This window comes from Entelurus aequoreus, linkage group LG07 (genome assembly GCF_033978785.1).
Source record: "Entelurus aequoreus isolate RoL-2023_Sb linkage group LG07, RoL_Eaeq_v1.1, whole genome shotgun sequence".
In the NCBI taxonomy this organism is placed as follows: domain Eukaryota; kingdom Metazoa; phylum Chordata; class Actinopteri; order Syngnathiformes; family Syngnathidae; genus Entelurus; species Entelurus aequoreus.
The window spans coordinates 6,185,594-6,212,741 of NC_084737.1; the positions used below are offsets into that span (position 1 = coordinate 6,185,594).

The window sequence follows — 27,148 nt, forward strand, 5'->3', positions numbered from 1 at the left end:
GACACATTACTTATGTTAAAAAAAAAAAAAAAAGGCCGTAGGGCTGAGCAATAAAACGATATCAATATATATCGCAAAAGACATCAAATCGAAATCAATGAAAAAAAACAGTAATTTGAAAAAACTCCTATAGGGCTGGGCCGTAAAACGATAATAAATATCATGATGGACACATAATTGATAACAAAAAAAAAATAGGAAAAAGGCCGATAGGGCTGGGCGATAAAACGATATCAATATATATCATTACAGACACATAGATATATAAAAAATGGGAGAGAAAAAAAGGAAAAAGAGTGATATGGCTGGGCGATAAAACAATTGCAATATATATTGCAAAAGACATAAAATCGATATCAATTAAAAAAAAACATTCTGAAAAAATCCCCGTAGGGCTGGACAATAAAATGTTATCAATATATATCGCAAAATAAATAAAATCAAAACCAGTTCAAAAAAATAAAAATATTCTGTAAAAATCCCAATAGGGCTGGGCCATAAAACAAAAATATATATCATGATAGACACATTACTTATGTTAAAAAAAAAAAAAAAAAAGGCCGTAGGGCTGGGCAATAAAACGATATCAATATATATCGCAAAAGACATCAAATCGAAATCAATGAAAAAAAACAGTAATTTGAAAAAACTCATATAGGGCTGGGCCGTAAAACGATAATAAATATCATGATAGACACATAATTGATAACAAAAAAAAAATAGGAAAAAGGCCGATAGGGCTGGGCGATAAAACGATATCAATATATATCATTACAGACACATAGATATATAAAAAAATGGAGAGAAAAAAAGGAAAAAGAGTGATATGGCTGGGCGATAAAACAATTGCAATATATATTGCAAAAGACATAAAATCGATATCAATTAAAAAAAAACATTCTGAAAAAATCCCCGTAGGTCAGGACAATAAAATGTTATCAATATATATCGCAAAATAAATAAAATCAAAATCAGTTCTAAAAAATAAAAATATTCTGTAAAAATCCCCATAGGGCTGGGCCATAAAACAAAAATATATATCATGATAGACACATTACTTATGTTAAAAAAAAATAAAAAAGGCCGTAGGGCTGGGCAATAAAACGATATCAATATATATCGCAAAAGACATCAAATCGAAATCAATGAAAAAAAACAGCAATTTGAAAAAACTCATATAGGGCTGGGCCGTAAAACGATAATAAATATCATGATAGACACATAATTGATAACAAAAAAAAAAAGGGAAAAAGGCCGATAGGGCTGGGCGATAAAACGATATCAATATATATCATTACAGACACATAGATATATAAAAAATGGAGAGAAAAAAAGGAAAAAGAGTGATATGGCTGGGCGATAAAACAATTGCAATATATATTGCAAAAGACATAAAATCGATATCAATTTAAAAAAAAAAACATTCTGGAAAAAGAGTGATATGGCTGGGCAATAAAACAATTGCAATATATATTGCAAAAGACATAAAATCGATATCAATTAAAAAAAAAAAACATTCTGAAAAAATCCCCGTAGGGCTGGACAATAAAATGTTATCAATATATATCGCAAAATAAATAAAATCAAAATCAGTTCAAAAAAATAAAAATATTCTGTAAAAATCCCCATAGGGCTGGGCCATAAAACAAAAATATATATCATGATAGACACATAATTGATAACAAATAAATTGAAGGACTTTTTTTTATTTTTTAAAAAGGCCGATAGGGCTGGGCGATAAAGCGATATCAATATATACTGCAAAAGACATCAAATCGAAGTCAATTGGATGGAAATCCTGCCCTAATTTTAATTGAGTTCATCCAATGAGTCATTTTTTTGAGTGTGTGAATGATGTCTGTCTATCTGTGTTGGCCCTGCGATGAGGTGGCGACTTGTCCAGGGTGTACCCCGCCTTCCGCCCGAATGCAGCTGAGATAGGCTCCAGCACCCCCCGCAACCCCACAAGGGACAAGCGGTAGAAAATGGATGGATGGATGTAACCTTTATGTCTCCACTCAAGTAAGTCATATATTACTTTTATTTTTTTTAAATCTCTGGATCAACTTCAGGTCTATCTGTTAAGATTCAAGTACAACAATAAAAACTTATTTTATGTTTAATGCCCTTTTTGTCAAAGAAAACCTTGTTTTTTAATGGCAAAAACCTAAAATATGCCATTTCCCTCCCAAAAATGTCAAAGTGGAATATTTACTGTGAAGTAATTGGAGCCTTAGTTCATAACAGCACTGATTTCAATTCATTATTATTTATTGAGCGATGCCATCGCAAAAAAGTCCCACTAAAATTCTCGGGGCTCCAAAAGGGCCCCACTCATAAATGTGTAAAAAATAAGTCACACGTTTATTTCATTTTTTAACTTTCAACATCTAGGTTTATAGAGCAACTTCGGATCTGATGATTAGAATGATTTTAGTATTATTTTTTGCCACTATTTGTTTTCTATATGGAAAACACAAAATATGCAATATATAACCCAAAATATTTTAAAGTGGAATATTTGATGTGAAGTTATTTGAGCCTTAAATAGAGCAATCATTCATAACAACATTGATTTTAATCCATTTTTACCTACAAAACCCACAAAGATTCTTGGGGATCCAAATAGGCCCCACTCATCCATCCATCCATCCATTTTCTACCGCTTGTCCCTTCTGGGATCACTCATAAAAGTGTTTAAAATATGTCATTTATTTTTATTAATGTTTTACTCTAAATCAACTTAAGATCTATCTGTCGATTGTAACTTTTTTTTAATGTTTGTTTTTATTTTTTTTGTTTTATGCCCTTTTTGTCAAAGACAACTTTGTTTTTAAATAGCAAACACACAAAATAGGCAATATTTTCCACCCAAAATATTTCCAAGTGTAATGTTTGTTGTACAGTAATAAAGTGTAATGTTTGATGTACAGTATAAAGGCTCTGTCACGCCAAATTTCTTCCCCCTACAAAAACCTTCCCCCGCCCCCATTTACTTCCGGGGTAATTTCCTCTTACGTCATTGACAGCGATCGATAGCACTTCGGCTTTGACTGCCCGTCGCTGGAAGGATTCTTGTTTTTTTTATTATTTTTTATATTATAGCGTTAACAAAATGTCTGTATTAATCGGACAAATTAACTTGAGGATATTCCTGACTGCACATTTGACTCGTGGACACACAGTATGCACAAATGAATAACAGTGTACAATAAGTTAATTCATTATCAATCAACATTATCAAACTTTATTAAAACTACATTTATTCGTTAAATTCCGTTTTTTTTAGTTCTCTGTTCGCTGTCTGTTCGCTGTCAATGACGTAAGAGGAAATGACGTAAGTAAGAGGAAATGACGTAAGAGGAAATGACCCCGGAAGTAAATGGGGGGGGGGTTGAATAGGTCAATACATTTCAACAATATTGATTTTGATTCTTTTTGTTTTGTTTTTTTTGAGCAATGACAGCTTTAAAGAAAAAAAAAAGCCACTTCCTGTTTGCTCTTGTATTCCACTTTATGTTTTTTAATATTTTTTTCTTAGTAGTATCTTTAGAATGTGCGCAGGCCATTTAAAAAAATGCCCCACGGGCTGACCCTGAAGTCACCCCTGAGAAGTCCTAACTGTTACAACATCACAGTTCGACACTGGAACAGACTAAGACTTGCTGCATTTGTGTGACTCACGGCGCAGACGTCCTTGCAGTCCTGCATGTTGACGTAGTAGTTGAGGTTGTTCCACACGCTCTCCACCCCCAGGAAGTGGTCGTGCGTGGTGCTGTAGCTCCTTCCTGTGAGCGGGTCGATGAAGAAGTTCTCCTGGACGCTGCGACACCCGGCCAGGACCAGAACCCAGCAGTGGACCCGCAGACCCCTCAGGGCGTCAACAGCAGGCTGGGGTTCCTCCTGCCCAAGGAGGCCCAAACGGATGTGAGATGATGACTTCAGACTTCCTGGGTCACCTTACCTCGTGCTTCTTGGATTTGGCCTCGGCTTCTTCCCGTTCTTTTTCGGCCTGTTTGGTCAGGAAGCGGCTCTTCACCTCCCGCTTCAGTACGTTGTCGCTCTCGCTTTTCGCCTCGGCGCCCTCCACCTGCACGCCATGTCACGATCACGCCACGCAACCACACCCAGTGTGGGTGTGACTATCCCTGGGACTTTAACTTTTTCACTTTAGGGTTGCCCCTAGGGGTGTAACGGTACATGTATTTGTATTGAACCGTTTCGGTACGGGGGTTCCGTGAACCGAACGAGTTTCCACACGGACATATTAAGTAGCGTAACGCACGTTGTGTAAACAATGCACACCGAGGCACAACACACGGCATGCTAGCAGCTAACGGGCTAGGATAGACTGACCATACGTCCTCTTTTCACCGGACATGTCCTCTTTTGCGGAGCTGTCAGGGCGGAGTTTCTTAAATGCCTCAAATGTCCGGCATTTTGAGTTAGGGTTGCGTGTATTTTCAATGTACGTTCAGGGTTAAGAAGGGGTTAAAAACAAAACAAACAGCAGCACTGGTGAGGGAGGGGCAGAGACAGAGAGAGAGTTATGATAAACGCGCATGCGTCGCCAGGCTCTGCTTTTTATCCATAGATTTATCACATTTAATTTTTTATTATCTACAGCAGGGGTGTCAAAAGTGTGCCCCGGAGGGCATTTGCAGCCCACAGCTAATGTTTTAAAGGCCCACGGCACATTCTAAAAATACTATTCAAATAAACAAAAACATAACAAAAGTGAAATAAAAAAGCTTAAAGGTTAAATGTAATTCAGAAAAAGTTGCAATGTTGACTAATAAAACAAAGCTGTTTTTTTCTCTTTCAAACTGTCATTGCTCAAAACATAATATTGAATCAAAATCAATGTTATTATGAATTATTGACCTATCCAAGGTTCCCATTACTTCACATCAAATATTACACTAAGAAAAATATTTTTGGTGGAAGATTTTGCAAATTTGGTAAATAAATAACCGCAAAATGTATATTTTGTTGTTTTCTTAATGTACCCAAAATGAACCGAACCGTGACCTCGAAACCGAGGTACGTACCGAACCTACATTTTTGTGTACCGTTACACCCCTAGTTGGCCCACTTACCTTGGCCTGGTTGTCCAGCAGGTGGCACTCTTGCAGGCACTGGTCCAGCAGGCACATCTCCTTGCTAGCATAGCCGCTAACGCAGTAGGCGTCGTAGTTGGCGCCCAGCAGGAGACTGCAGAGCACGGCGGAGTACTCGAAACACGTGGCCGTCTGACTGTGCAGCACCGACGTGGCCGAGAACAAGAACTTGGGCTGGAACACACGTCTTTAGTCAGACTCAGAGGTGGGTAGAGTAGCCAGAAATTGTACTCAAGTAAGAGTACTGTTACTTTAGAGATGTATTACTCAAGTAAAAGTAAGGAGTAGTCACCCAAATATTTACTTGACTACAAGTAAAAAGTATGTTGTGAAAAAACTACTCAAGTAAAAATGTAAGGCAAATTGAGCCACAATAACTTAACAGCACCATAGGCTCAGTAGGCAGAGATTACAAAGGAAAATAACAAGTTAGCCTTTACGCAAACCATAAACTGATAGGTGTGGGCTGCACCTGGGAGCACACTGTGCACTTCTGAGAGGTGTTTGTATGCATACGTGAGTGTGTGTGTGTGTGTGTGTGTGTGTGTGTGTGTGTGTGTGTGTCTGTCTGTCTATGAGGCTGCAGTGCATTAATAAATGTCCCCACACGATGTACATTTGACAGTGATTCATAGCAGGGAAGCTAACATCAGCCTACGGTGACAGCCAAAATATCTACTAAGGTTACTTACCGCCATGTGCTTCCTCAAATTTGATGTTGAGTTCATGTAAGCTTAAGCTTGTTGCCGCTGAAACTTTATGTGCAGTTAATCACGTGACCACCTGGCTCTGTTTGATTGGTGAAACGGAGTCAAACGTCACCAGTGACTGTATTTGATTGGTGAAACGGAGTCAAACGTCACCAGTGACTGCATTTGATTGGTGAAACAGAGTCAAACGTCACCAGTGACTGCATTTGATTGGTGAAATGGAGTCAAACGTCACCAGTGACTGCATTTGATTGGTGAAACAGAGTCAAACGTCACCAGTGACTGCATTTGATTGGTGAAATGGAGTCAAACGTCACCAGTGACTGTATTTGATTGGTGAAATGGAGTCAAACGTCACCAGTGACTGTATTTGATTGGTGAAACGGAGTCAAACGTCACCAGTGACTGCATTTGATTGGTGAAACGGAGTCAAACGTCACCAGTGACTGCATTTGATTGGTGAAACGGAGTCAAACGTCACCAGTGACTGCATTTGATTGGTGAAACGGAGTCAAACCTCACCAGTGACTGTATTTGATTGGTGAAACGGAGTCAAACGTCACCAGTGACTGTATTTGATTGGTGAAACGGAGTCAAACGTCACCAGTGACTGCATTTGATCGGTGAAACGGAGTCAAACGTCACCAGTGACTGCATTTGATCGGTGAAACGGAGTCAAACGTCACCAGTGACTGTATTTGATTGGTGAAACGGAGTCAAACGTCACCAGTGACTGTATTTGATTGGTGAAACGGAGTCAAACGTCAACAGTGACTGCATTTGATTGGTGAAACGGAGTCAAACGTCACCAGTGACTGTATTTGATTGGTGAAACGGAGTCAAACGTCACCAGTGACTGCATTTGATTGGTGAAACGGAGTCAAACGTCACCAGTGACTGTATTTGATTGGTGAAACGGAGTCAAATATCACCAGTGACTGCATTTGATCGGTGAAACGGAGTCAAACGTCACCAGTGACTGCATTTGATTGGTGAAACGGAGTCAAACGTCACCAGTGACTGTATTTGATTGGTGAAACGGAGTCAAACGTCACCAGTGACTGTATTTGATTGGTGAAACGGAGTCAAACGTCACCAGTGACTGTATTTGATTGGTGAAACGGAGTTAAACGTCACCAGTGACTGTATTTGATTGGTGAAACGGAGTCAAACGTCACCAGTGACTGTATTTGATTGGTGAAACGCTGTCAAATATCACCAGTGACTGCATTTGATTGGTGAAACGGAGTCAAACGTCACCAGTGACTGCATTTGATTGGTGAAACGGAGTCAAACGTCACCAGTGACTGCATTTGATTGGTGAAACGGAGTCAAACGTCACCAGTGACTGTATTTGATTGGTGAAACGGAGTCAAACGTCACCAGTGACTGTATTTGATTGGTGAAACGGAGTCAAACGTCATCAGTGACTGCATTTGATTGGTGAAACTCAGGCATGCGATAGATCCTACTTTGAAGGTCTGTCTGACAAACCAAAACAAATAAAGCGTGCATTAACAGATGGATAAAAATCAGTAGGGAGTAGCGAGCTGAATGTAGATAAATGGAGCGGAGTAAAAGTAGCGTTTCTTCTCTATAAATATACTCAAGTAAAAGTGAAAGTGTGTTGCATTAAAACTACTAGAAGTACAATTTATCCCAAAAGTTACTCAAGTAGATGTAACGGAGTAAATGTAGCGTGTTACTACCCACCTCTGGACAGACTCCCACATCTTTAGTTTGCATGGAGCGTGATGCTCACTCACCAGCTCTCCAGGCGGCTCCAGAGGAGTCAGAGACAGGAAGTCGGCCACAAACGAAGCACATCCTTCCCAGTAGAGCAGCTCCGGGTGGCTGGTCATGGTGGGTCGCAGCGTGGTTGACACAAACTTCTACACAGTGGAGAGAAATGTGCATGGATCTACGTATGCGACCGCACAAAAAATGGCATTTTCTATCAAACAAGATTTGCTTACCCCCCAAAAATTATTTTGCTGCAAACATTTTTTTGAGTCGGGAATTTTTTTCTTTTACTTCAAAATCTCTTTTTTAGTTTTGAAAACTTGCACATTCTATGCAACTATTTTTTTGGTTGCGATGTTTTGGGTGTTACAAACTATGTTTTGGTTTAATTTTTTTTTTTCTGGTTACAAATCGTTTTTGTTTAAAAATCATTGTATTGTTTTTTGGTTGCAAATTGTTTTGGATAGAAATAGTTTTGATGCAATTTTTTTGGGTTAGACATATTTTTGGTTGTAAATTATGTTTTGTTGCAAAATTTATTTTTGGTTTACAAATATTTTGTTTGGTTCCAAATATTTTTTTTACTTACTTTGTGACCCGCGTCCGGGCGAGGGAAATCTGGGGCCTCGATTTTTACTTTCCATAAAGGTCTTCCAAAATCGTTTTTTTAAATTATGTCTTGCAAATGTGCAATTTTTCTGCAAAAAAATAGTTGAATTGCCATTTTTTTGGGAGGTTACAACTTGTCTTTTGGTCACAAATCCTTTTTTTTGTTGCAAACCATTTTATTGGTTGCAATTGTTTTTGGTAAGAAATATTTGTATTTGTTGTAAAAAAAAAAAAAGAAGATTTTAAACCAAAAAAAATAGATTTTTGTTTGAAATATATTTGTTTGTCTACAAATTGTTTTTTGTCAAAACATTTTTTTTTGAGGGGGGGTTGCAAATCGTTTTTTTTAATTCAAATGCTATTTTTATTTCCAAATGTTTTGGGATGGAAATATTTTTTGGGATTCAAATTTCTTTTATGTTTGTAAATATTTTTTTGCTTTTTCCAAATCATTTTTTTGGTTGCAAATTTGATTTTGTTTAGAAAATGTGCAAATTTTTAGCAAAAACTCTATTAGGTTGCAAGTTTTTTTGAGGTTGCAAATCATTTTTTGGGTTGCGATTTCTTTTGTTTTTCAATTTTGCACATTTTTTGCAAATATGTTTTAGGTTGTGATTTTTTTGGGAGGTTACAACTTGTCTTTTGGTCACAAATCCTTTTTTTGTTGCAAACCATTTTATTGGTTGCAATTGTTTTTGGTAAGAAATATTTGTATTTGTTGTAAAAAAAGATTTTAAACCAAAAAAAAAAATAGATATTTGGTTGAAATATATTTATTTGTTTGTCTACAAATCTTTTTTTGTCAATTTTTTTTTGGGGGGGGGGGGGTTGCAAACTGCTTTTGTTGATCCAAATGCTATTTTTTATTTCCAAATTTTTTGGGATGGAAATATTTTTGGGGATTCAAATTTGTTTTGCTTAGAACACTTTTTTTTTTTGTACATTTTTTCTGCTGCTTCCAAATCCTTTTTTTGTGGTTGCAAATTTGATTTTGTTTTGAAAATGTGCAAATTTTTTGCAAAAACTTTATTTGGGATGGAAATATTTTTGGGGATTCAAATTTGTTTTGCTTAGAACACTTTTTTTTTTTGGTACATTTTTTCTGCTGCTTCCAAATCCTTTTTTTTTGGTTGCAAATTTGATTTTGTTTTGAAAATGTGCAAATTTTTTGCAAAAACTTTATTTGGGATGGAATTTTTTTGGGATGGAAATATTTTTAGGGATTCAAATTTGTTTTGCTTAGAACACATTTTTTGTTTGTAATTTTTTTTTTCTGCTTTCAAATCCTTTTTTTTGGTTGCAAATGTGATTTTGTTTTGAAAATGTGCAAATTTTTTGCAAAATCTTTATTTGGTTGCAATTTTTTGTGAGGTTGCAAATCATTTTTTAGGTTGTGATTTCTTTTTTGTTTTTCAATTTTGCACATTTTTTGCAAATATGTTTTAGGTTGTGATTTTTTTGGGAGGTTACAACTTGTCTTTTGGTCACAAATCCTTTTTTTGTTGCAAACCATTTTATTGGTTGCAATTGTTTTTGGTAAGAAATATTTGTATTTGTTGTAAAAAAAAGATTTTAAACAAAAAAAAAAAGATATTTGGTTGAAATATATTTATTTGTTTGTCTGCAAATCTTTTTTTGTCAATTTTTTTTGGGGGGGGCGGGGTTGCAAACCGCTTTTGTTTATCCAAATGCTATTTTTTATTTTCAAATTTTTTAGGATGGAAATATTTTTGGGGATTCAAATTTGTTTTGCTTAGAACACATTTTTGTTTGTAAATTTTTTTTTCTGCTTCCAAATCCTTTTTTTTGGTTGCAAATGTGATTTTGTTTTGAAAATGTGCACATTTTTTTGCAAAATCTTTATTTGGTTACAATTTTTTGTGAGGTTGCAAATAATTTTTTGGGTTGCGATTTCTTTTGTTTTTCAATTTTGCAAATTTTTTGCAAATATTTTTTAGGTTGTGATTTTTTTGGGAGGTTAGAAATGTTTTTGTGATTAACTTTTTTTGGGGGGGGGGGGGGATTTACAAATCCAATTTTTGGTTAGGACTGAACTTCAATCTTGTGGGCGGGGCCTTCTCTGAGCAGTGTGTTTTTATTGGTCAGTCTTGGATGATGGCCTGACCATACATGGGTGTGACTACGGACTACTTCAAATATCAAAGCCGATACTGATTCATTATACATTGAAGCTGAGTCGTAATAAAAACAAAAGGATTTGCAACCAAACTTAATTTCTGTTTGAAAATATATTTTAAAATGTTTTTTTTGTTTGCAAATAATAAAAAGGCACAATTTGTCCCCGTACACTTGGGGGGGGGGGCGTCCAGCGTACCTTGACGCCACATTCGTTCATGGGGAAGAGCAGCAGAGGCTTGCGCTCGGAACACAAAAGACGATACTGACGCTGGAAGCTGTCGGCGATGGCCAACAGGCGGACCTCGCCGGGGGAGTTCTGCCTGTATGAGTCGGGAAGGGTTGGAGTGGACCTGCAGGGACACATCGGGCTTCAAACATCTTCTAAAGCTCAATAGTGAGGAAGGACAGGGAGGGTCGGCAGGGCAGCCAAAAACGTGATTTATTTCTTGACGAGACAATGAAGACAAATCAGTAACTTACAGGTATTCACTTGGAGGAGACTCCTGTACTTTCACTTTCTTTTCGTCCTCCTCGTCCTCGTCTTCACTATCCGATTGCTGCTCGCTGTCGGTCTCCATGACCGTGTCCATCCCTTGGATCAGGGGTCTCAAGTTCATCCTCACGAAGGACCACATGATGGCTGCCCTCGGTGGCAACTAGAAGACAGAATAAATACAGGTGTCCAAATACCATGTGAAGTAACATGTTGCCAAATAACTTTGTGTATTTATCATGTATTCCAGTTACAGGTGGTGTTTCTTGACAAACATTTGAACAAACTGTTCACATACCTTCAGAATGCACTGCTTGACAAACTGGGAAAAAGACTTTCAAGCAAGAGCCACAATAAATCTAACTTTCACTGCCGCATCCTTTTTGCTTCTGGCTTTTCTCAACACATCCTACTGTAGAAAATGGATGGATGGATGATGGATGATGGATGGATCCTACTGCCTTTGAATTCTGTGACAATCAGTTGTTTTTCTTGAAGGCTGACTTTGGCGTACTTGGCTCTGTGTTTGATTGGCACACAAGACATACTGGTTGTGATGCACAGACATCTTTCTTTAAACTACAGAGGTTCATTTGTGTCTTTATCACAAAACCTTTTTTTTGACACTGAATTTTGCTGACAATTTCATTGAAAAAAATGCAGTATTTGAAAACCATTGTATAAAAATGTAGCAAAAACAATCATAGTATAAAAATGTCTTATGTAAAAAAATCTGTATTGGAAAATTCAGTGAAAAAAAATTCAGTGTAAAAAATTTTGGTATTTGAAAATTTAGTTCATAAAAATGCAGTGTGGAAAAAAAATCGGTATTCTAAAATCCTGTGTAAAAAAAGTCCGTATTTTAAAATTCAGTGTATAAAAACTTAAGGTAAAAAAGTGCAGTATTTTAAAATTCAGTGTATAAAAATCTATGTAAAAAATTTTTCAGTATTTCAAAATTCAGTTCATAAAAATGCAGTGTAAAAAAAAAAATTGGTAAAATCCAGTGCAAAAAAAAAGGCAGTTTTTTAATATTCAGTGTAAGAAAAGTCAGTATTTAAAAATTCAGTGTATAAAAACGTAGCAAAAAAAAAATGTGTAAAAAAATTCAGTATTAGAAAATTCAGTGTATAAAAATTTAGGGTAAAAAAAACAGTATATTCAAATTCAGTGTAAAAAAATAATTTTTTTTAAAACTGAATTTCAAAACACAATTTTTAAACACTGAATTTATATATATATATATATATATATATATATATATATATATATATATATATATATATATATATATATATATATATATATATATATATATATATATACAAACATATGTACACTCAGCATCAAGGGTTGGAATTGGGGGTTAAATCACCAAAAATGATTCCTGAGCGCAGCCACCACTGCTGCTCACTGCTCCCCTCACCTTCCAGGGTGTGGAACAAGGGGATGAGTCAAATGCAGAGGAACGTTTCACCACACCTAGTGTGTGAGTGACTTTCAGTGGTACTTTAACTTAACTTAACTTACTTTTACGTGGTCGTCCATGTTGGTAGTTTCATCGTGAAACATCAAGCTAGCATGGAACCTTCTAGCTAACGCCTCATTATGTCAGCAAAAAGTAGCACTAAACAACTGATTTGAACACAGTTCGTGAGATTCTTTTTAAAAGACCATTTTTAAAACACACACAAACAATGAAATCCAAACCTACCGTCGTCAAGTGTACTTTGTTAACCTAGGTCCGCAAATCGTTTTACGGTTGTCGTCTGGTCTCCATGGTTACTGACCTGCGCACGCGCAACACTACCGTAATGTTCAGTGACTCGGCGCAGCAAAAAAACTTCAGCCCGCGCTACAAGGTATCGAAATGTAAATTTGTGCTGATGAATGGTACTGTAGCCGAGTGTCCTGGGTTCGCCTATACAATGTACTTATATAATAAAATAATAAATGGGAGTCATGAGAGCAGGTCCGGTCTCCACCACTTCTTTAATGTCATTCTTACACACCTCCTTCCACAACAACCTTTATAGACCTCTTACGTCACAGCCCTACGGCAACTCTGGAGGGACAACACTCCTCCTTACCCAACACACTCCGGTAACTTGGGACATCCTGAACAGTTTGTTACATACGTCCCCCCCTCAATTAGAAACGTCCCCGTTTCGTCACAAACAAAATAGGTAACAAACAAGGGGAAATAGAGTAGAGAAAAAAAAACAAAAAAACTTCACAATCTTCATGCACACAACAAATCAACAATATTTTTATCTGATCCACAAAGTATTGCATAGGCTAGCACCCTGGCCCCTCAAAACATGCAAACACTTGTAGATGCGAAGGAGGTCGCTCCAATCGCTCCTGTGCGAGATAGTTCGATGATGCGAGGGAGGTCGCTCCAATCACCCCCTGCAAGATAGTTCGATTGTGACGCGCCATCATGCCATCAGCCTCGGGGTTATAGGCAGTGAAGGAATCAATAAAGTTCCATCTAGTGGTGCTGGCAGAGTCTCTGGAAGGGGCAACCACCCTGGGACCCCCCCCCCGCCCCCCATGGGAACTTCTGGGCCACTCCAGAATGTCCATGACTACCCTCCGGAGGGGCCGACAAACCTGGGATACCCTCTGAACGTCTGGGCCACTCCAGAATGTCCATGACCACCCTCCGGAGGGGCAACAAATCTGGGACCCGCCCACGGGGACGTTAAGGGCACCTACGAGTTCGACACGCTCTGCACTGTTCACACCACCGACGGATGTCTCTCATCATGAAGGGCCAGTAGTAAGATTGCCGGGAACGCCTCCGTAACCAGCCGGCTCACATCCGCAGCAAACACCTCCAAGCTCTCCCCCGGAGCACGCACACGCGCTGATAGGCTGGACCCGAAGCGGTCCATCAATTGTCTCTGTCCAAAAGCTGCCCACAGTCTCTCTTCAATGAGCTCCTCATTGCAGCTGGCTCCCGCCGTCGTGCAAACGGCTACTTCCAACTGCCTCGCACCAGTTGAGAAACTCTGGCTCCTGTCGCCGGTGAAGGGAGCGGTTAAAAAAAAAGTCAATTTTTGGCATTCATGCCGTGTGAATGTCTGTCGAACAGTGCCTTGTCAGGCTTAAAATGGTCGTCGTCACCACACCACGTGTCCGCAAAATAGCCAGGAAGCTAACTATACACGTGCAGCTAACTGGAAACTCACAAGTCCCGTGTAACACTTTCTTCTTCTTTTTTTTTTTCAACACAGCGGTTAAAATCCCACCGCTGCCACCAATGTAGCCGAGTGTCCTGGGTTCGCCTATACAATGTACTTATATAATAAAATAATAAATGGGAGTCATGAGAGCAGGTCCGGTCTCCACCACTTCTTTAATGTCATTCTTACACACCTCCTTCCACAACAACCTTTATAGACCTCTTACGTCACAGCCCTACGGCAACTCTGGAGGGACAACACTCCTCCTTACCCAACACACTCCGGTAACTTGGGACATCCTGAACAGTTTGTTACAGTACGTTTATGTTTTAACCATTTCTATTTTATTTGTATCAATGTGGATTGCAAAACAAAAACTGCTCTTTTTATTTGTGTTCTTACTTTTTTGGTGTCGAAAAGCAGAAACGAAAAAAACGGAGCAAAAACAAGATTTCATATCAACACCAGAACCGGAAGTCGCGATTTGAAGACACGCTTGTCTTTAAATAATAGCGACTTCCGGTTGATGGTAACATAGAAATGTTTGACAACATTATTATGCTCCAAGCTAAGTTTTATATTCATAAATGTAAGTTTCTCAATACCCGACCTGTTTTTTGTGCCTTTAAAAAAGAATTAGAACTCTTCTTTAAAACACTTTCTACCTCTAACAAGCAAAAAGCTGTGAAAACGATGATGCTGTGTTCCAAATTTAAATTATTTACTGAACTTGTGTGAGGCTATGGCTTTGCACTTTGTATATATATATATATATATATATATATATATATATATATATATATATATATATATATATATATATATATATATATATATATATATATATATATAAAATATATATATATATATATATATATATATATATGTATATATAAAAAAAATTTAAAAAAAAAAAAAAAAAAAATATATATATATATATATATATATATATATATATATATATATATATATATATATATATATATATATATATATATTTTGCACCCACAATATATTATGCTCCAAGCAATTTTTTTTGTACACAAATGTCGTTTTCTCAAAGTAAAACCTACATTTTCTAATTGGCTTAATGGTTTAAAATGATCAATTAAATCTTGGAAAAAGATGAAAAGTACAAAAGCCCTTAAGTTTATCTTTATTGAAAACATTTAAAGTGATTTAGCTAGCCCTTTTTAGTCTTTTGAATTTCATCATATTGCTTAATATTATTATTATTAATTTAATACTCTATTTGTATTTGCTTTTATTTTCTTTCCTTGACATGTTTTATTAATGTCATAATTTGCTCAACCTAATGTATAAATCGTTGAAAGTGACTTGACTTTTATGTACATTGTGGATATATGTTTGTTTTTCAATGAAAAAAATACATTACAAAAAACAAAATAGCGACTTCCTGTTCTTTTACGTTTATGCTGACTGGTGATTTTAAAATTTTCTTTATGAAATAGAAATTTAAAATAGAAAATATTTTTTAAAACTAATTATTGCTCCTCAACGCTTTGTTTTGCAATTGTACTTTTTATAATCCAAAAATAATTTACAATTTTAGTGACCCTCACTCACGCTTGGCAGCTCGTAAGGGTGGCAGATACTGGGAATTTTGTATCGATCTGATACCAAGTAACTGCAGGGACAGTATTGCCAATACTAATATCGATATGTTGGTTTGAAATGTGACTAGTAATTGAATAATTTTGTGAATTTAGTCGGTTGATTATGACAATGATAACTCATGGAACATATTTTATACAACTAAAGTATTTGTAAAACTCAATGCAACTATACAAAACAATGTATTAGTATACAAATATTTAAAAGGACTCCCTTATTACGTTCAATTACAAACAATAAAGCAGGTAAAAAAAAGTTACTCGTCCAAAACAATAACAATGTAGCACACATGTAAAGATAAAGATGTCAACAAAACAACCTAATTAACTTCCATTGCAGGCAGATATTCATGAAAATAAAGCTAGTAATCAGCGGGAAAAAAGTGAATAAATTGGTGCTCATACAGATGAGAACCTGCAACAAAAGTATCAATCCGATACCAATCGATAGTATTGCCATTTACCTTACCTGACTTTATTACTCTTCATCAGTTCATTATGATGTTTATATTTTAGTGTGATGTTGATGTTTCTCTCGTGTATGAAAATGACACAAAAAATCTGCTATAAACTCATTCCTGTTACTCAAATGAGTCCTCGTGGCCACAGAAACACATTTAGACCAGTTCAATACGTACGTGACCACATTCAGGGTTGACAAAAGACAGAAATGCAGGTTTATTTTTGGGAGAGCAGAATGTTCTAGCAAAAAGATGACAAACTCCAGTCTCCAATTGACATCTAGACTCATCGACGTGTTAAGTAGAATCAAGACCCTTGAAGTATTTACACCAGCAGGCTAGTTTATTGTCCTGTTGGTCTTCTCATGGAAGACTTTTCCATCCCACTGGCGGTCCCAGCTCAGCGTGACGTTTTGTTTTGGGGCGCTCTGCTGCAGACGCTGCTCCAGCTGACAAAAACACAACAGCAACGTTGGAACTTTAAGATGTGAGTACTGTAGACCTACATGTACCTGCTTTAAGGCGTGAGTACTGTAGACCTACATGTACCTGCTTTAAGACGTGAGTACTGTAGACGTACATGTACCTGCTTTAAGACGTGAGTACTGTAGACCTACATGTACCTGCTTTAAGATGTGAGTACTTCAGATGTACATGTACCTGCTTTAAGATGTAAGTACTGTAGACGTACATGTACCTGCTTTAAGACGTGAGTACTGTAGACCAGTGGTCCCCAACCACCGGACCGATTGGTACCGGGCCGCACAAGAATTAAAAAAAAAAAAAAAAATAATAATAATATTTTTTTTTTTTAAAAATGAAATCAACATAAAAAACACAATATATACATTCTATATAAATATAGATCAATACAGTCTGCAGGGATACAGTCCGTAGCACACATGATTGTATTTATTTATGTAAAAAAAAAAAAAAAAAAAAAATTTTTTTTTTAAATTTTTTTTTTTTAAATACACCCCCCACCGGTCCGTGGGACAAATTTTCAAGCGTTGACCGGTCCGCAGTTACAAAAAGGTTGGGGACCACTGCTGTAGACCTACATGTACCTGCTTTAAGATGTGAGTACTGTAGACGTACATATACCTGCTTAAAGATGTGAGTACTGTAGACCTACATGTACCTGCTTTAAGATGTGAGTACTGTAGACGTACATGTACCTGCTTGAAGATGTGAGTACTGTAGACGTACATGTACCTGCTTTAAGACGTGAGTACTGTAGACGTACATGTAGCTGCTTTAAGATGTGAGTACTGTAGACGTACATGTACCTGCTTTAAGATGTGAGTACTGTAGACGTACATGTACCTGCTTTAAGATGTGAGTACTGTAGACGTACATGTACCTGCTTTAAGACGTGAGTACTGTAGACCTACATGTACCTGCTTTAAGACGTGAGTACTGTAGACGTACATGTACCTGCTTTAAGATGTGAGTACTGTAGACCTACATGTACCTGCTTTAAGATGTGAGTACTGTAGACGTACATGTACCTGCTTTAAGATGTGAGTACTTCAGATGTACATGTACCTGCTTTAAGATGTAAGTACTGTAGACGTACATATACCTGCTTTAAGACGTGAGTACTGTAGACCAGTGGTCCCCAACCACCGGACCGATTGGTACCGGGCCGCACAAGAATTAAAAAAAAAAAAGAATTTTTTTTTTTTTTATTTATTTATTTTTTTAAATGAAATCAACATAAACAACACAATATATACATTCTATATCAATATAGATCAATACAGTCTGCAGGGATACAGTCCGTAGCACACATGATTGTATTTATGTAAAAAAAAATAAAAAAAAATAAATAAATTAAATACACCCCCCCACCGGTCCGTGGGACAAATTTTCAAGCGTTGACCGGTCCGCAGCTACAAAAAGGTTGTGGACCACTGCTGTAGACCTACATGTACCTGCTTTAAGATGTGAGTACTGTAGACGTACGTGTACCTGCTTTAAGATGCCCTCCTTCACTGCAGCATCACTGAGGTCCACTGAGGAGTTCTTCCACACCACACTCACCCGAACCAGGTGTGATGACTTCAGCTCCACATCTGGTCAAAAAAATTACAAAAATGTCAAGTCATGAGTTCTGAATCCTTCAAATCCCCCGATTTCCAGCAAGGAGCTTTCTTTTCCAGGGTTCATGCATGAGGCGTTTGATCCAAATAGCGATAGTGTCGATACCAAGGGTGGTATCAGTATCAGAGACTTTCACAATTATCAGCGTTTCTTGTTTTTGTTTCAGTGAAGCGTTTCTGGGTGTTGTTGATAAATGGCTTTGGCTTTTTTGTTTGCTCATAAACACATTATGATGGGACTTTGCATGAATGCAGCTCGTCGTTTCAACGCCGCACAGTGGGGGTGCTTCTGAACACACCTCACTTATAAAAAGGTGCACGCACACAAGAAAGTCGTGTCGGCATTAGTGAAATGTCCGTGAATTACTTTCACTGCAAACGTTGCTATTTATTGAAACATTATTGTCGGGACTCAGATGCAGAGGTGGGGAATAAACCGGCAGGCTTTTATTTTGAAAAGTTCAATTTTCACCTCTTGAGTCAGGGCAATACAACAACGGCTATAAACTTTAACAACCAGGTGAAAAGGTTTCACAAAATGTGAACAAACCGAAAATCACTCTGCGGAGAGGCGGGGCCGGCAGTCCGACAGCGAGGCAGGGCACACCGGAGCCCGCTCCAAGATGGCAGCGAGAAGGCGTGGACCGCGAGCGAGCAGCGAGGCGGGGTGCAAAGAGTTCGACGCCGCAAACAGTATCAGGTGCGTGCATCGCCCGGCTGGGCACAATCAAAAAATCCTCTTGAACTGTATAAAAGGGCGGCAGCCGTGGACGTGCGGGAGAGAGGCGGAGAGAAGAGAAGGAGCCAGAAGGAAGCTGATGCAGAGCGAAAGAGACTGAGAGCGCAAGGGAGACGACGACGCACGCAGCTGAAAAGCTGGAGCGGAGGAGCGAGCAGGAGGAAACGGCGAGGCTGAAAAGCAACCCGGCAAGACTTTACTTATTGAAAAATAAAGAAGTCTACACCTGCTCACAGAATGTCCTTCCTTGGTGGTCCGTGGAACCCGCACGACAGTTTGGCCCAATCGAGAAGATCCCCTGCGGGCTCTCATAGGCACACTCGCTGGCCTGGCGGCAAGCAGCCGACAGCATAGGTCGGCTCTCGCAAACATTGGCGGACCAGATGGAGGGGGGCGGCGAGTGGCCCCCCCGAAGAAGTTGACGAAGAAGAAGTTGATGAAGAAGAAGTAAATGAAGAAGAAGAAAAGGACACAGAAGAAGAAGAAAAGGACACAGAAGAAGAAGAAGACACAGAAGAAGAAGAAAAGGACACAGAAGAAGAAGAAGTCAATGAAGAAGAAGAAAAGGTCACAGAAGAAGAAAAGGACACAGAAGAAGAAGAAAATGTCACAGAAGAAGAACAGGTGGAAAAGGAGAAGACCGGGGCCACAGGTGGACCTGGCCGTCATCACTCCCCGCTCCCTTGGAAAAAAGGGAGGGGGTTGGGTGGTAGGCTCAGCCGGTCAGAATCCCGGCTTGCGTCTGGCGGTGGAGGACTGTGGAGAGGCGGGGCCGGCAGTCCGACAGCGAGGCAGGGCACACCCGAGCCCGCTCCAAGACTCGGGATTGACGCCGCAATCATTATAAGGTGCGTGGATCGCCCAGCTGGGCACAATTTAATTATCCTCTCGCACTGGATAAAAAGGGTGGCAGCCGTAAACGTCAGGGAGAGAGGCGGAGAGAGGAAACGGAGCCAGAGAGAAGCCGACGCTGAGCGAGAGCGAGAGAGGGCAAAAGGAAGACGACGACGCACGCAGCTGAAAAGCTGGAGCGGAGGAGCGAGCAGGAGAAAACGGCAAGGCTGAAAAGCAACCCGGAAGAGACTTTGCTTATTGAGAAATAAAAGAAGTCTAAACCTGCACGCAACAACGTCCTTCCTTGGTGGTCCTGGGAACCCGCACGACGGCAAGAGACCGTCACACACTCCAAAAAAGGAGGAAACAAAAATATCTCTAACTACACCAGCGAGGAATATAAGTATGACATTTAAACAACAAAAGACGCTCCGAAAGGAGGTAAAAACTATGGGCTATAAAGCTTCTACACGGATTCTTATCTAGAGAAATAACGAACAAAAGGCCACTCAAAAACGAGGAAAAGAAGAGACGGTAAAGATGAACTGAAGTCACCACTGCGACTTGAAAACTTTACAAAGAAAAAATTCCTTCTGCTTAAGAGGAGAAAGGGAAAACTCAAAAATACCAACTTGGAAATTCAGGATCTGGCTAAGAAGACGAGACAAGGCTTGGGTACGAGGCTGGAGATGCACGAGACATTCTGGCACAGGACAAAGGGCTTATAAGACACATGGGGAGCAGGTGGAAACAATCAGGGATGATGTCACACTGATGACACATAAGGAAGGGCAAGTGACCTGAAACGAGAGGAGGGTTACTTTTCAAACTAAAACATGAAATTCACGAGACACAAAAAAACCAAGACATGACATCCCTCACCGCGGTGTGACCATTATAACGTCGGAGATGCCCTATGGTCTGACTATGAAATGCCAACAAACATGTTACACAATGTACAAGTAGTCCTCTAACTCTAGATGTATTGTGTATTTATTTATCAGAGCAGGGGGGGCCCACGCTTTTTCCACTGAGGGCCACAAACTTAAAAATCAAAAGGATGCAGGGGCCATTTTGGTACAAAGCCCAAAAGCAGTGATGTTGTCAGGTTGTGTAAATGGTAAATAAAAAAAGAATACAACAAATCCTTTTCAACTTATATTCAATTGAATAGACTGCAAAGACAAGATATTTCATGTTCACACTGAGAAACTTTCTTATTTTTTGCAAATAATCATGAACTTAGAATTTAATGGCAGCAAAAAAGTAGTCAGAGGGGCATTTTTACCAGTGTGTTACATGGCCTTTCCTTTTAACAACACTCAGTAAAGGTTTGGGAACTGAGGAGACACATTTTTGAAGTGGAATTCTTTCCCATTCTTGCTTGATGTACAGCTTAAGTTGTTCAACAGTCTCCCTTCTCATATTTTAGCCTTCACACATTTTCAATGTCTGGACTACAGGCAGGCCAGTCTAGTACCCACACTCTTTTACTATGAAGCCACGTTGTTGTAACACGTGGCTTGGCATCGTCTGGCTGAAATAAGCAGGGGCGTCCATGATAACGTTGCTTGGATGGCAACATATGTTGCTCCAAAAGCTGTATGTACATTTCAGCATTAATGGTGCCTTCACAGATGTGTAAGTTACCCATGTCTTGGCCACTAATACACCCCCATACCATCACACATGCTGCCTTTTACACTTTCACCCTAGAACAGTCCGGATGGTTCTTTTCCTCTTTGGTCCGGAGGACACGACGTCCACAGTTTCCAAAAACAATTTGAAATGTGGACTCGTCAGACCACAGAACACTTTTCCACTTGGCATCAGTCCATCTTAGATGAGCTCGGGCCCAGTTAGGCGTTTCTGGGTGTTGTTGATAAATGGCTTTGGCTTTGCATAGTAGAGTTTTAACTTGCACTTACAGATGTAGCGACCAACTGTAGTTACTGACAGTGGTTTACTGAAGTGTTCCTGAGCATATGTGGTGATATCCTTTACACACTGATGTCACTTTTTAATGCAGTACCGCCTGAGGGATCCAAGGTGTGTAATATCATGGCTTACGTGCAGTGATTTCTCCAGATTCTCTGAACCTTTTGATGATATTACGGAGCGTAGATGGTGAAATCCCTAAATTCCTTGTTGAGAAATGTTGTTCTTCAACAATTTGCTCAGGCATTTGTTGACAAAGTGGTGACCCTCGCCCCCGTCCTTGTTTGTGAACGACCGAGCATTTCATGGAAGCTGCTTTCATATCCAATCATGGCACCCACCTGTTCCCAATTAGCCTGTTCACCTGTGGGATGTTCCAAATAAGTCTTTGATGAGCATTGCTCAACTTTCTCACTCTTTTTTGCCACTTGTGCCAGCTTTTTTGGAAACATGTTGCAGTCATCAAATTCCAAATGAGCTAATATTTGCAAAAAATAACAACATTTACCAGTGTGAACATGAAATATCTTGTCTTTGCAGTCTATTCAATTGAATATAAGTTGAAAAGGATTTGTTGTGTTCTTTTTATTTACCATTTACACAACCTGACAACTTCACTGCTTTTGGGTTTTGTACATGAAGCCCCTGTTCTGCCAGAGAATAAGAAGAGGTAGCAGGAGGGATCAGTGTTGCTAACCATATTTAGCAAGTATCATATTGTAAGGCAGCTTGCAACTTTAGCAGGAAGGTCCTCATGCGAGTGACATTCCTCAAAGAAGAAGCTTTTTATTTTGAAAATGGCATCGCTTACCTTCGTAGCAAATAAATGCATGTTTGGAATCGCAGTTCCAGTCCTTCCATTGCGCCGCGTCCTTAAGATCCGCCACCAGGCAGGACCTGTCCACGCTGTCGGGTTGTCTCGTTCCCCGGGAAAGGCCGATCCAAGCGCTCTTTCCGCCAGGAAGCTTCTTCTTGATGCGTTGGTTTGTCTTGTTGCTGGTCACGTTAGCCAAGTCCTGGTACTTCTTCTTGCAGTGCGCTCGGGCTTGAGCCCAGGTCTGTCGCTTGTTGATGAGGAAATGCGCTCCTGTCACGGAATGGTTTCCACGGTACATAAAAAATTAAAAAAAACCTCCCCTTTGACATAAACACATACCGTATTTTCCAGACTATAAGCCACATCGGTATAGAAGCCGCACTCGCCTTCATTTTAGGGAAAAAATTGTATTCATATATTAGCCGTACCGGACTATAAGCCAAAGGAAAGAAAGATTTTGTAAATGTTTACTTACATACCTTAATTGTTTCCAAACAATGCCTGTAACACAGCAGTAACACGGCAAGGGTGTCAAACTCAAATACAGAGTGGGCCAAAATTTAAAAGTGAACAAAGTCGCGGGCCAAGGTTGAACAAATGAACCTTTTAATAGGGACCCAAACAAGTTTTGCATTGAATATTGAACAAGCAAGGCTTATATAACTTTATAGTGACATGCAAAATCCAGTTTCAAATAATAATTAAAGCTGCAAGCAGCGTTGGTCGGGTCCGCCTTTTGGCAGGTGCTAGTCCTAGGTGTCCCAATACTTTTGTCCAGTGGTAGTCCTGAGTGAGACCTACATAGAGGTTTTTGTTTCGTGTCTCTACGATATTCGCACTGGGAGTTAGATACTTTTGTGTAGTGTACCTACCTTCTCTGCGTTCTGTGCTCACGCTGGTGCTTTCTGCTTTTAAGCAGCACTCTTACAACAACAGCAGCGGAGCAACTTTAGTGCTGCGGGTCTTTGAAGGCTCGTAAAATCAAAACGGTAGCACTAATCACAACTCTTTGGTCAACTTTTAATCAGAAGGGTTCAATCTCTCTCCTGTAGCAGTTTGAAGCCGAAACGACAAACGTGCTCGGAGCAGATAATGTTTGATGTTTGGTGACCGGTTGTAACAAAAATGTTGTTTTGAAGGAGGAATAGCAAACTTCCTGTTGATTTTTGCTGAAGGATGTCAATCTATGAAATGTAGGTCTAGGCGAGAGGTATTTGTTTCATGTCTCTAAGACGTTCCTACCGGAAGTTACAAGCAGTTTTGTCTGAGTTTTCCTCTGATGAGCAGTTTTTTCTCAGTTTTTTTTTTTCAAAAATTATGTAGAGCACAATTTTGAGTTTTGGGGTTCGTTTTTTGTTTTAGATCGCAATTTTTACCAGTCCCGATGTGTGTGAGAATTTTGGTGAGTTTTGAAGTATTTTAAGGGGGTCAAATTAGAGGTCAAAGATGTAAAAAGGAGTGTTTTTAGTACATTTTTGTCTAAAATGGGAAATTGCCAACTTACTGTTGGTTTTTGCCCGAGGATGTGTCATTATGAATTGTAGGTCTAAGTGAGACCTACATACAGGTTTTTGTTTCATGTCTCTACGACCTTCCTAGTGGGAGTTACAGGCAGTTTGTTTTTGTTTTTTCCTAGGGGGCGCTAGAGCGCAATTTTGATTTTTGGGGTTTTTTTTTTTTTTACTAAAGTGTGCTGGCACACTTTTTGTATGTGTGTAAAAAATTTGGTGAGTTTTGAAGCATGTTAAGGGGGGCAAAGTAGTGCGCAACGGTGCGGAAGAAGAAAGAAAGAAAGAATAATAAAAACCTTACAATAACAATAGGTTCCTTTGTAACCAGTACAAAGGACTCCCTGAGGGAGTCCTTTGTACAGGGTACAGGGCGGACCCTAATTAAAGCTGCAAGCAGCGTTGGTCGGGTCCGCATTTTGGCTGGTGCTAGTCCTAGGTGTCCCAATACTTTTGTCCAGTGGTAGTCCTGAGTGAGACCTACATAGAGGTTTTTGTTTCGTGTCCCTACGATATTCGTACTGGGAGTTAGATACTTTTGTGTAGTGTACCTACCTTCTCTGCGTTCTGTGCTCACGCTGGTGCTTTCTGCTTTTAAGCAGCACTCTTACAACAACAGCAGCGGAGCAGCTTTAGTGCTGCGGGTCTTTGAAGGCACGTCAAATCAAAACGGTAGCACGTATCAAAACGCCGTCCACAACTTTTAATCAGAAGGGTTCAATCTCTCTCCTGTAGCAGTTTGAAGCCGAAACGACAAACGCGCTCGGAGGAGATAATGTTTGATGTTTGGTGACCGGTTTTAACAAAAATTTAGTTTTGAAGGAGAGATAGCAAACTTCCTGTTGATTTTTTTTTTTTTTTTTCCATAAAGAAATACTATCATGTGTGCTTACGGACTGTATCCCTGCAGACTGTATTGATCTATATTGACATACACATACACAATATGCATATAATATGTTTTTTATGTTGATTTAATTTAAAAAAAAAAAAAAAAACATTTTTTAAAAAAATTTCTAGACCAGTGTTTTTCAACCTTTTCTGAGCCAAGGCACATTTTTTTCATTGAAAGTGCGGCCCCCGAGTTAAAAAACAACACCTTTTTTTAATTTATTTTTTTAATCATAATTTTTTAAATCTGTCCTTTCTAGCCCAACCATCAATCCATTTTGTACCGCTTTGGAGCGGCTCGGAGACCCCGAGAGTAACAGCTTACGTTAGCTGTCACTGAGTGTATATTCTATTACAGGGGCCCCCAAACTACAGCCCGAGGGCCAGATGTGGCTAATATTTGCAAAAAAATAATCAAGTTTCTCAGTGTGAACATGAAATATCTTTGTCTTTGCAGTCTATTCAATTGAATATAAATTGAAAATCATGTTTTTATTTACCATTTATACAAGGTGACAACTTCACTGCTCCTGGGGTTTGTACTATAATGACTTCAATGCATTAACAACCCCTGGCGCTGTATTCAACTTGTTTTAATTGTCCTTGTTTATATGTTTGTTTGTAAATGTTGAACTTTATAAATAAAGGTGTGTATTTATATATATATATAAAAAATCCCAACTCACCCCTGCGGCCCACGCAGACAGCAGGAAGACGACTTCCGCACTTGCAGTCATTCCAGCGGCCATTGTTGTACATCTCGACACAATCTTCGCTGCTCCGTATGTTGTTGGGTTCTCCTGGCGCCCAACGCTGGAAGTCCCTGCTCTTGTGGAGACGTCGCCCCGACCCCGACCACGTCCAGTCCAGCCTGTCGCTGTGATGCTCGATCCAGGCGTGCTGCGAGGAAGCCAGGCGGAGGCGGTGACCTTGTGGCCCAAAAACACGGCGGGCGTGCCCGTTTTTACCTGATCTCCGGCGGGCATCTGGCAGGGGTCCACACAGGCCATGATGGCCTTGACGTGCTCCTCGCCGTCCACGCTGGCGAGGTTCTGATGCCGCGCCCTGCAGTGAAGCCGGGCCTCCTTCCAGCTCTTGGGCTCGTAGACGAAATAGAAGCGGCGCTGAGCAGCCGACGACACGGCACACACGCCTGCAAGCATCACGGTCAGACTTGCACCAGTGACGTGTCCCTGAGACTTACCCGAGGCGGCCAAGATGGCCAGAAGAACTTTCTCCATCGCTGTCGTCTGACCTTGTCGTCACGCCACTCCAACTCAAAGCTTATCTGCTTACTTTGTTTGCATGCAAACTACTGCCAGGATTCTTCTGGACTTCCTCTTTCCACCTCTAACCGTGCGCAGGTCAACCATGACAGACTTTCTTTTGTACGCTCAGGTGAGTGTCCACCAAACACTTTGTCAGAACAGGAAAATGACACATCAAGCGTGCCAAGTAACACAATCATAACTTTTTGTTTTATACCAACAACATTGGCTAAATGGTAGTGATGTCACTCTCGACAGGACAGAAGGGCCACACAGCAGTGCGGCTGGATCAAAAGAGACGTCGGAGAAGCCTTACCGAACTAAAAGTTGCTTTATGACAAGCGAGTGTCATTATACAGGACTGCAGTTCCTGGAGGAGGTCAAGTCAAAATTTTTTAAAAAGTTAAAAAGTACCAATGGTTGTCACACACACACACTAGGTTTAAATTTGCTTTATGACAAGCGAGTGTCATTATACAGGACTGCAGTTCCTGGAGGAGGTCAAATCAAAAAATGTTAAAAATTTAAAAAGTACCAATGATTGTCACACACACACACACACACACACACACACACACACACACACACACACACACACACACACACACACACACACACACACACACACACACACACACACACACACACACACACACACAGTGTTAAAATTTGCTTTATGACAAGCGAGTGTCATAATACAGGACTGCAGTTCCTGGAGGAGGTCAAATCAAAAAATGTTAAAAAGTTAAAAAGTACCAATGATTGTCACACACACACACACTAGGTTTAAATTTGCTTTATGACAAGCGAGTGTCATTATACAGGACTGCAGTTCCTGGAGGAGGTCAAATCAAAAAATGTTAAAAAGTTAAAAAGTACCAATGATTGTCACACACACACACACACACACACACTAGGTTTAAATTTGCTTTATGACAAGCGAGTGTC

General features: G+C 39.4%; 2 protein-coding genes across 3 annotated transcripts in view; both read right to left on the reverse strand.

Moving 5' to 3' along the window:
* The window catches only part of ccdc135 (coiled-coil domain containing 135), a 29,234-nt gene extending 15,037 nt beyond the window's left edge, over nt 1-14,197 (reverse strand). The window contains exons 1-8 of one of the 2 annotated variants that reach the window (XM_062052486.1): nt 12,529-14,197; nt 11,113-11,334; nt 10,802-10,977; nt 10,518-10,671; nt 7,597-7,722; nt 5,100-5,294; nt 3,965-4,090; nt 3,685-3,903 (exon numbers count right to left, since the gene is read on the reverse strand). In XM_062052486.1, coding sequence (XP_061908470.1) covers nt 3,685-3,903; nt 3,965-4,090; nt 5,100-5,294; nt 7,597-7,722; nt 10,518-10,671; nt 10,802-10,956 — 975 coding nt within the window. In that variant the 5' untranslated portion in view covers nt 10,957-10,977; nt 11,113-11,334; nt 12,529-14,197. The remainder of the gene's footprint in view (nt 1-3,684; nt 3,904-3,964; nt 4,091-5,099; nt 5,295-7,596; nt 7,723-10,517; nt 10,672-10,801; nt 10,978-11,112; nt 11,335-12,528) is intronic. The other variant, XM_062052487.1, reaches the window with a different exon arrangement.
* A 1,708-nt stretch (nt 14,198-15,905) lies between these two features.
* LOC133652925 (E-selectin) lies at nt 15,906-26,579 on the reverse strand. The gene is made up of 4 exons (XM_062051873.1): nt 25,901-26,579; nt 25,619-25,832; nt 18,075-18,178; nt 15,906-16,549 (listed from the first exon to the last, which is right to left on the reverse strand). The coding sequence occupies exons 1-4, from the start codon at nt 26,171-26,173 to the stop codon at nt 16,439-16,441; spliced, it is 702 nt and encodes a 233-aa protein (XP_061907857.1). The 5' UTR covers nt 26,174-26,579; the 3' UTR covers nt 15,906-16,438.
* Nucleotides 26,580-27,148: the final 569 nt, after the last annotated feature.

Excerpts from the sequence above, each read along its gene's own strand:
- LOC133652925 (XM_062051873.1), bottom strand. The coding sequence starts at position 26,173 with ATGGAGAAAGTTCTTCTGGCCATCTTGGCCGCCTCGGGTAAGTCTCAG. Across the intron at positions 25,833-25,900 it reads AGATGCCCGCCGGAGATCAG|CACGCCTGGATCGAGCATCA; the intron begins GTAAAAACGGGC and ends GCTTCCTCGCAG. Across the intron at positions 18,179-25,618 it reads TGTCTGCGTGGGCCGCAGGG|ATGTGGAGCTGAAGTCATCA; the intron begins GTGAGTTGGGAT and ends TTTTTTGACCAG.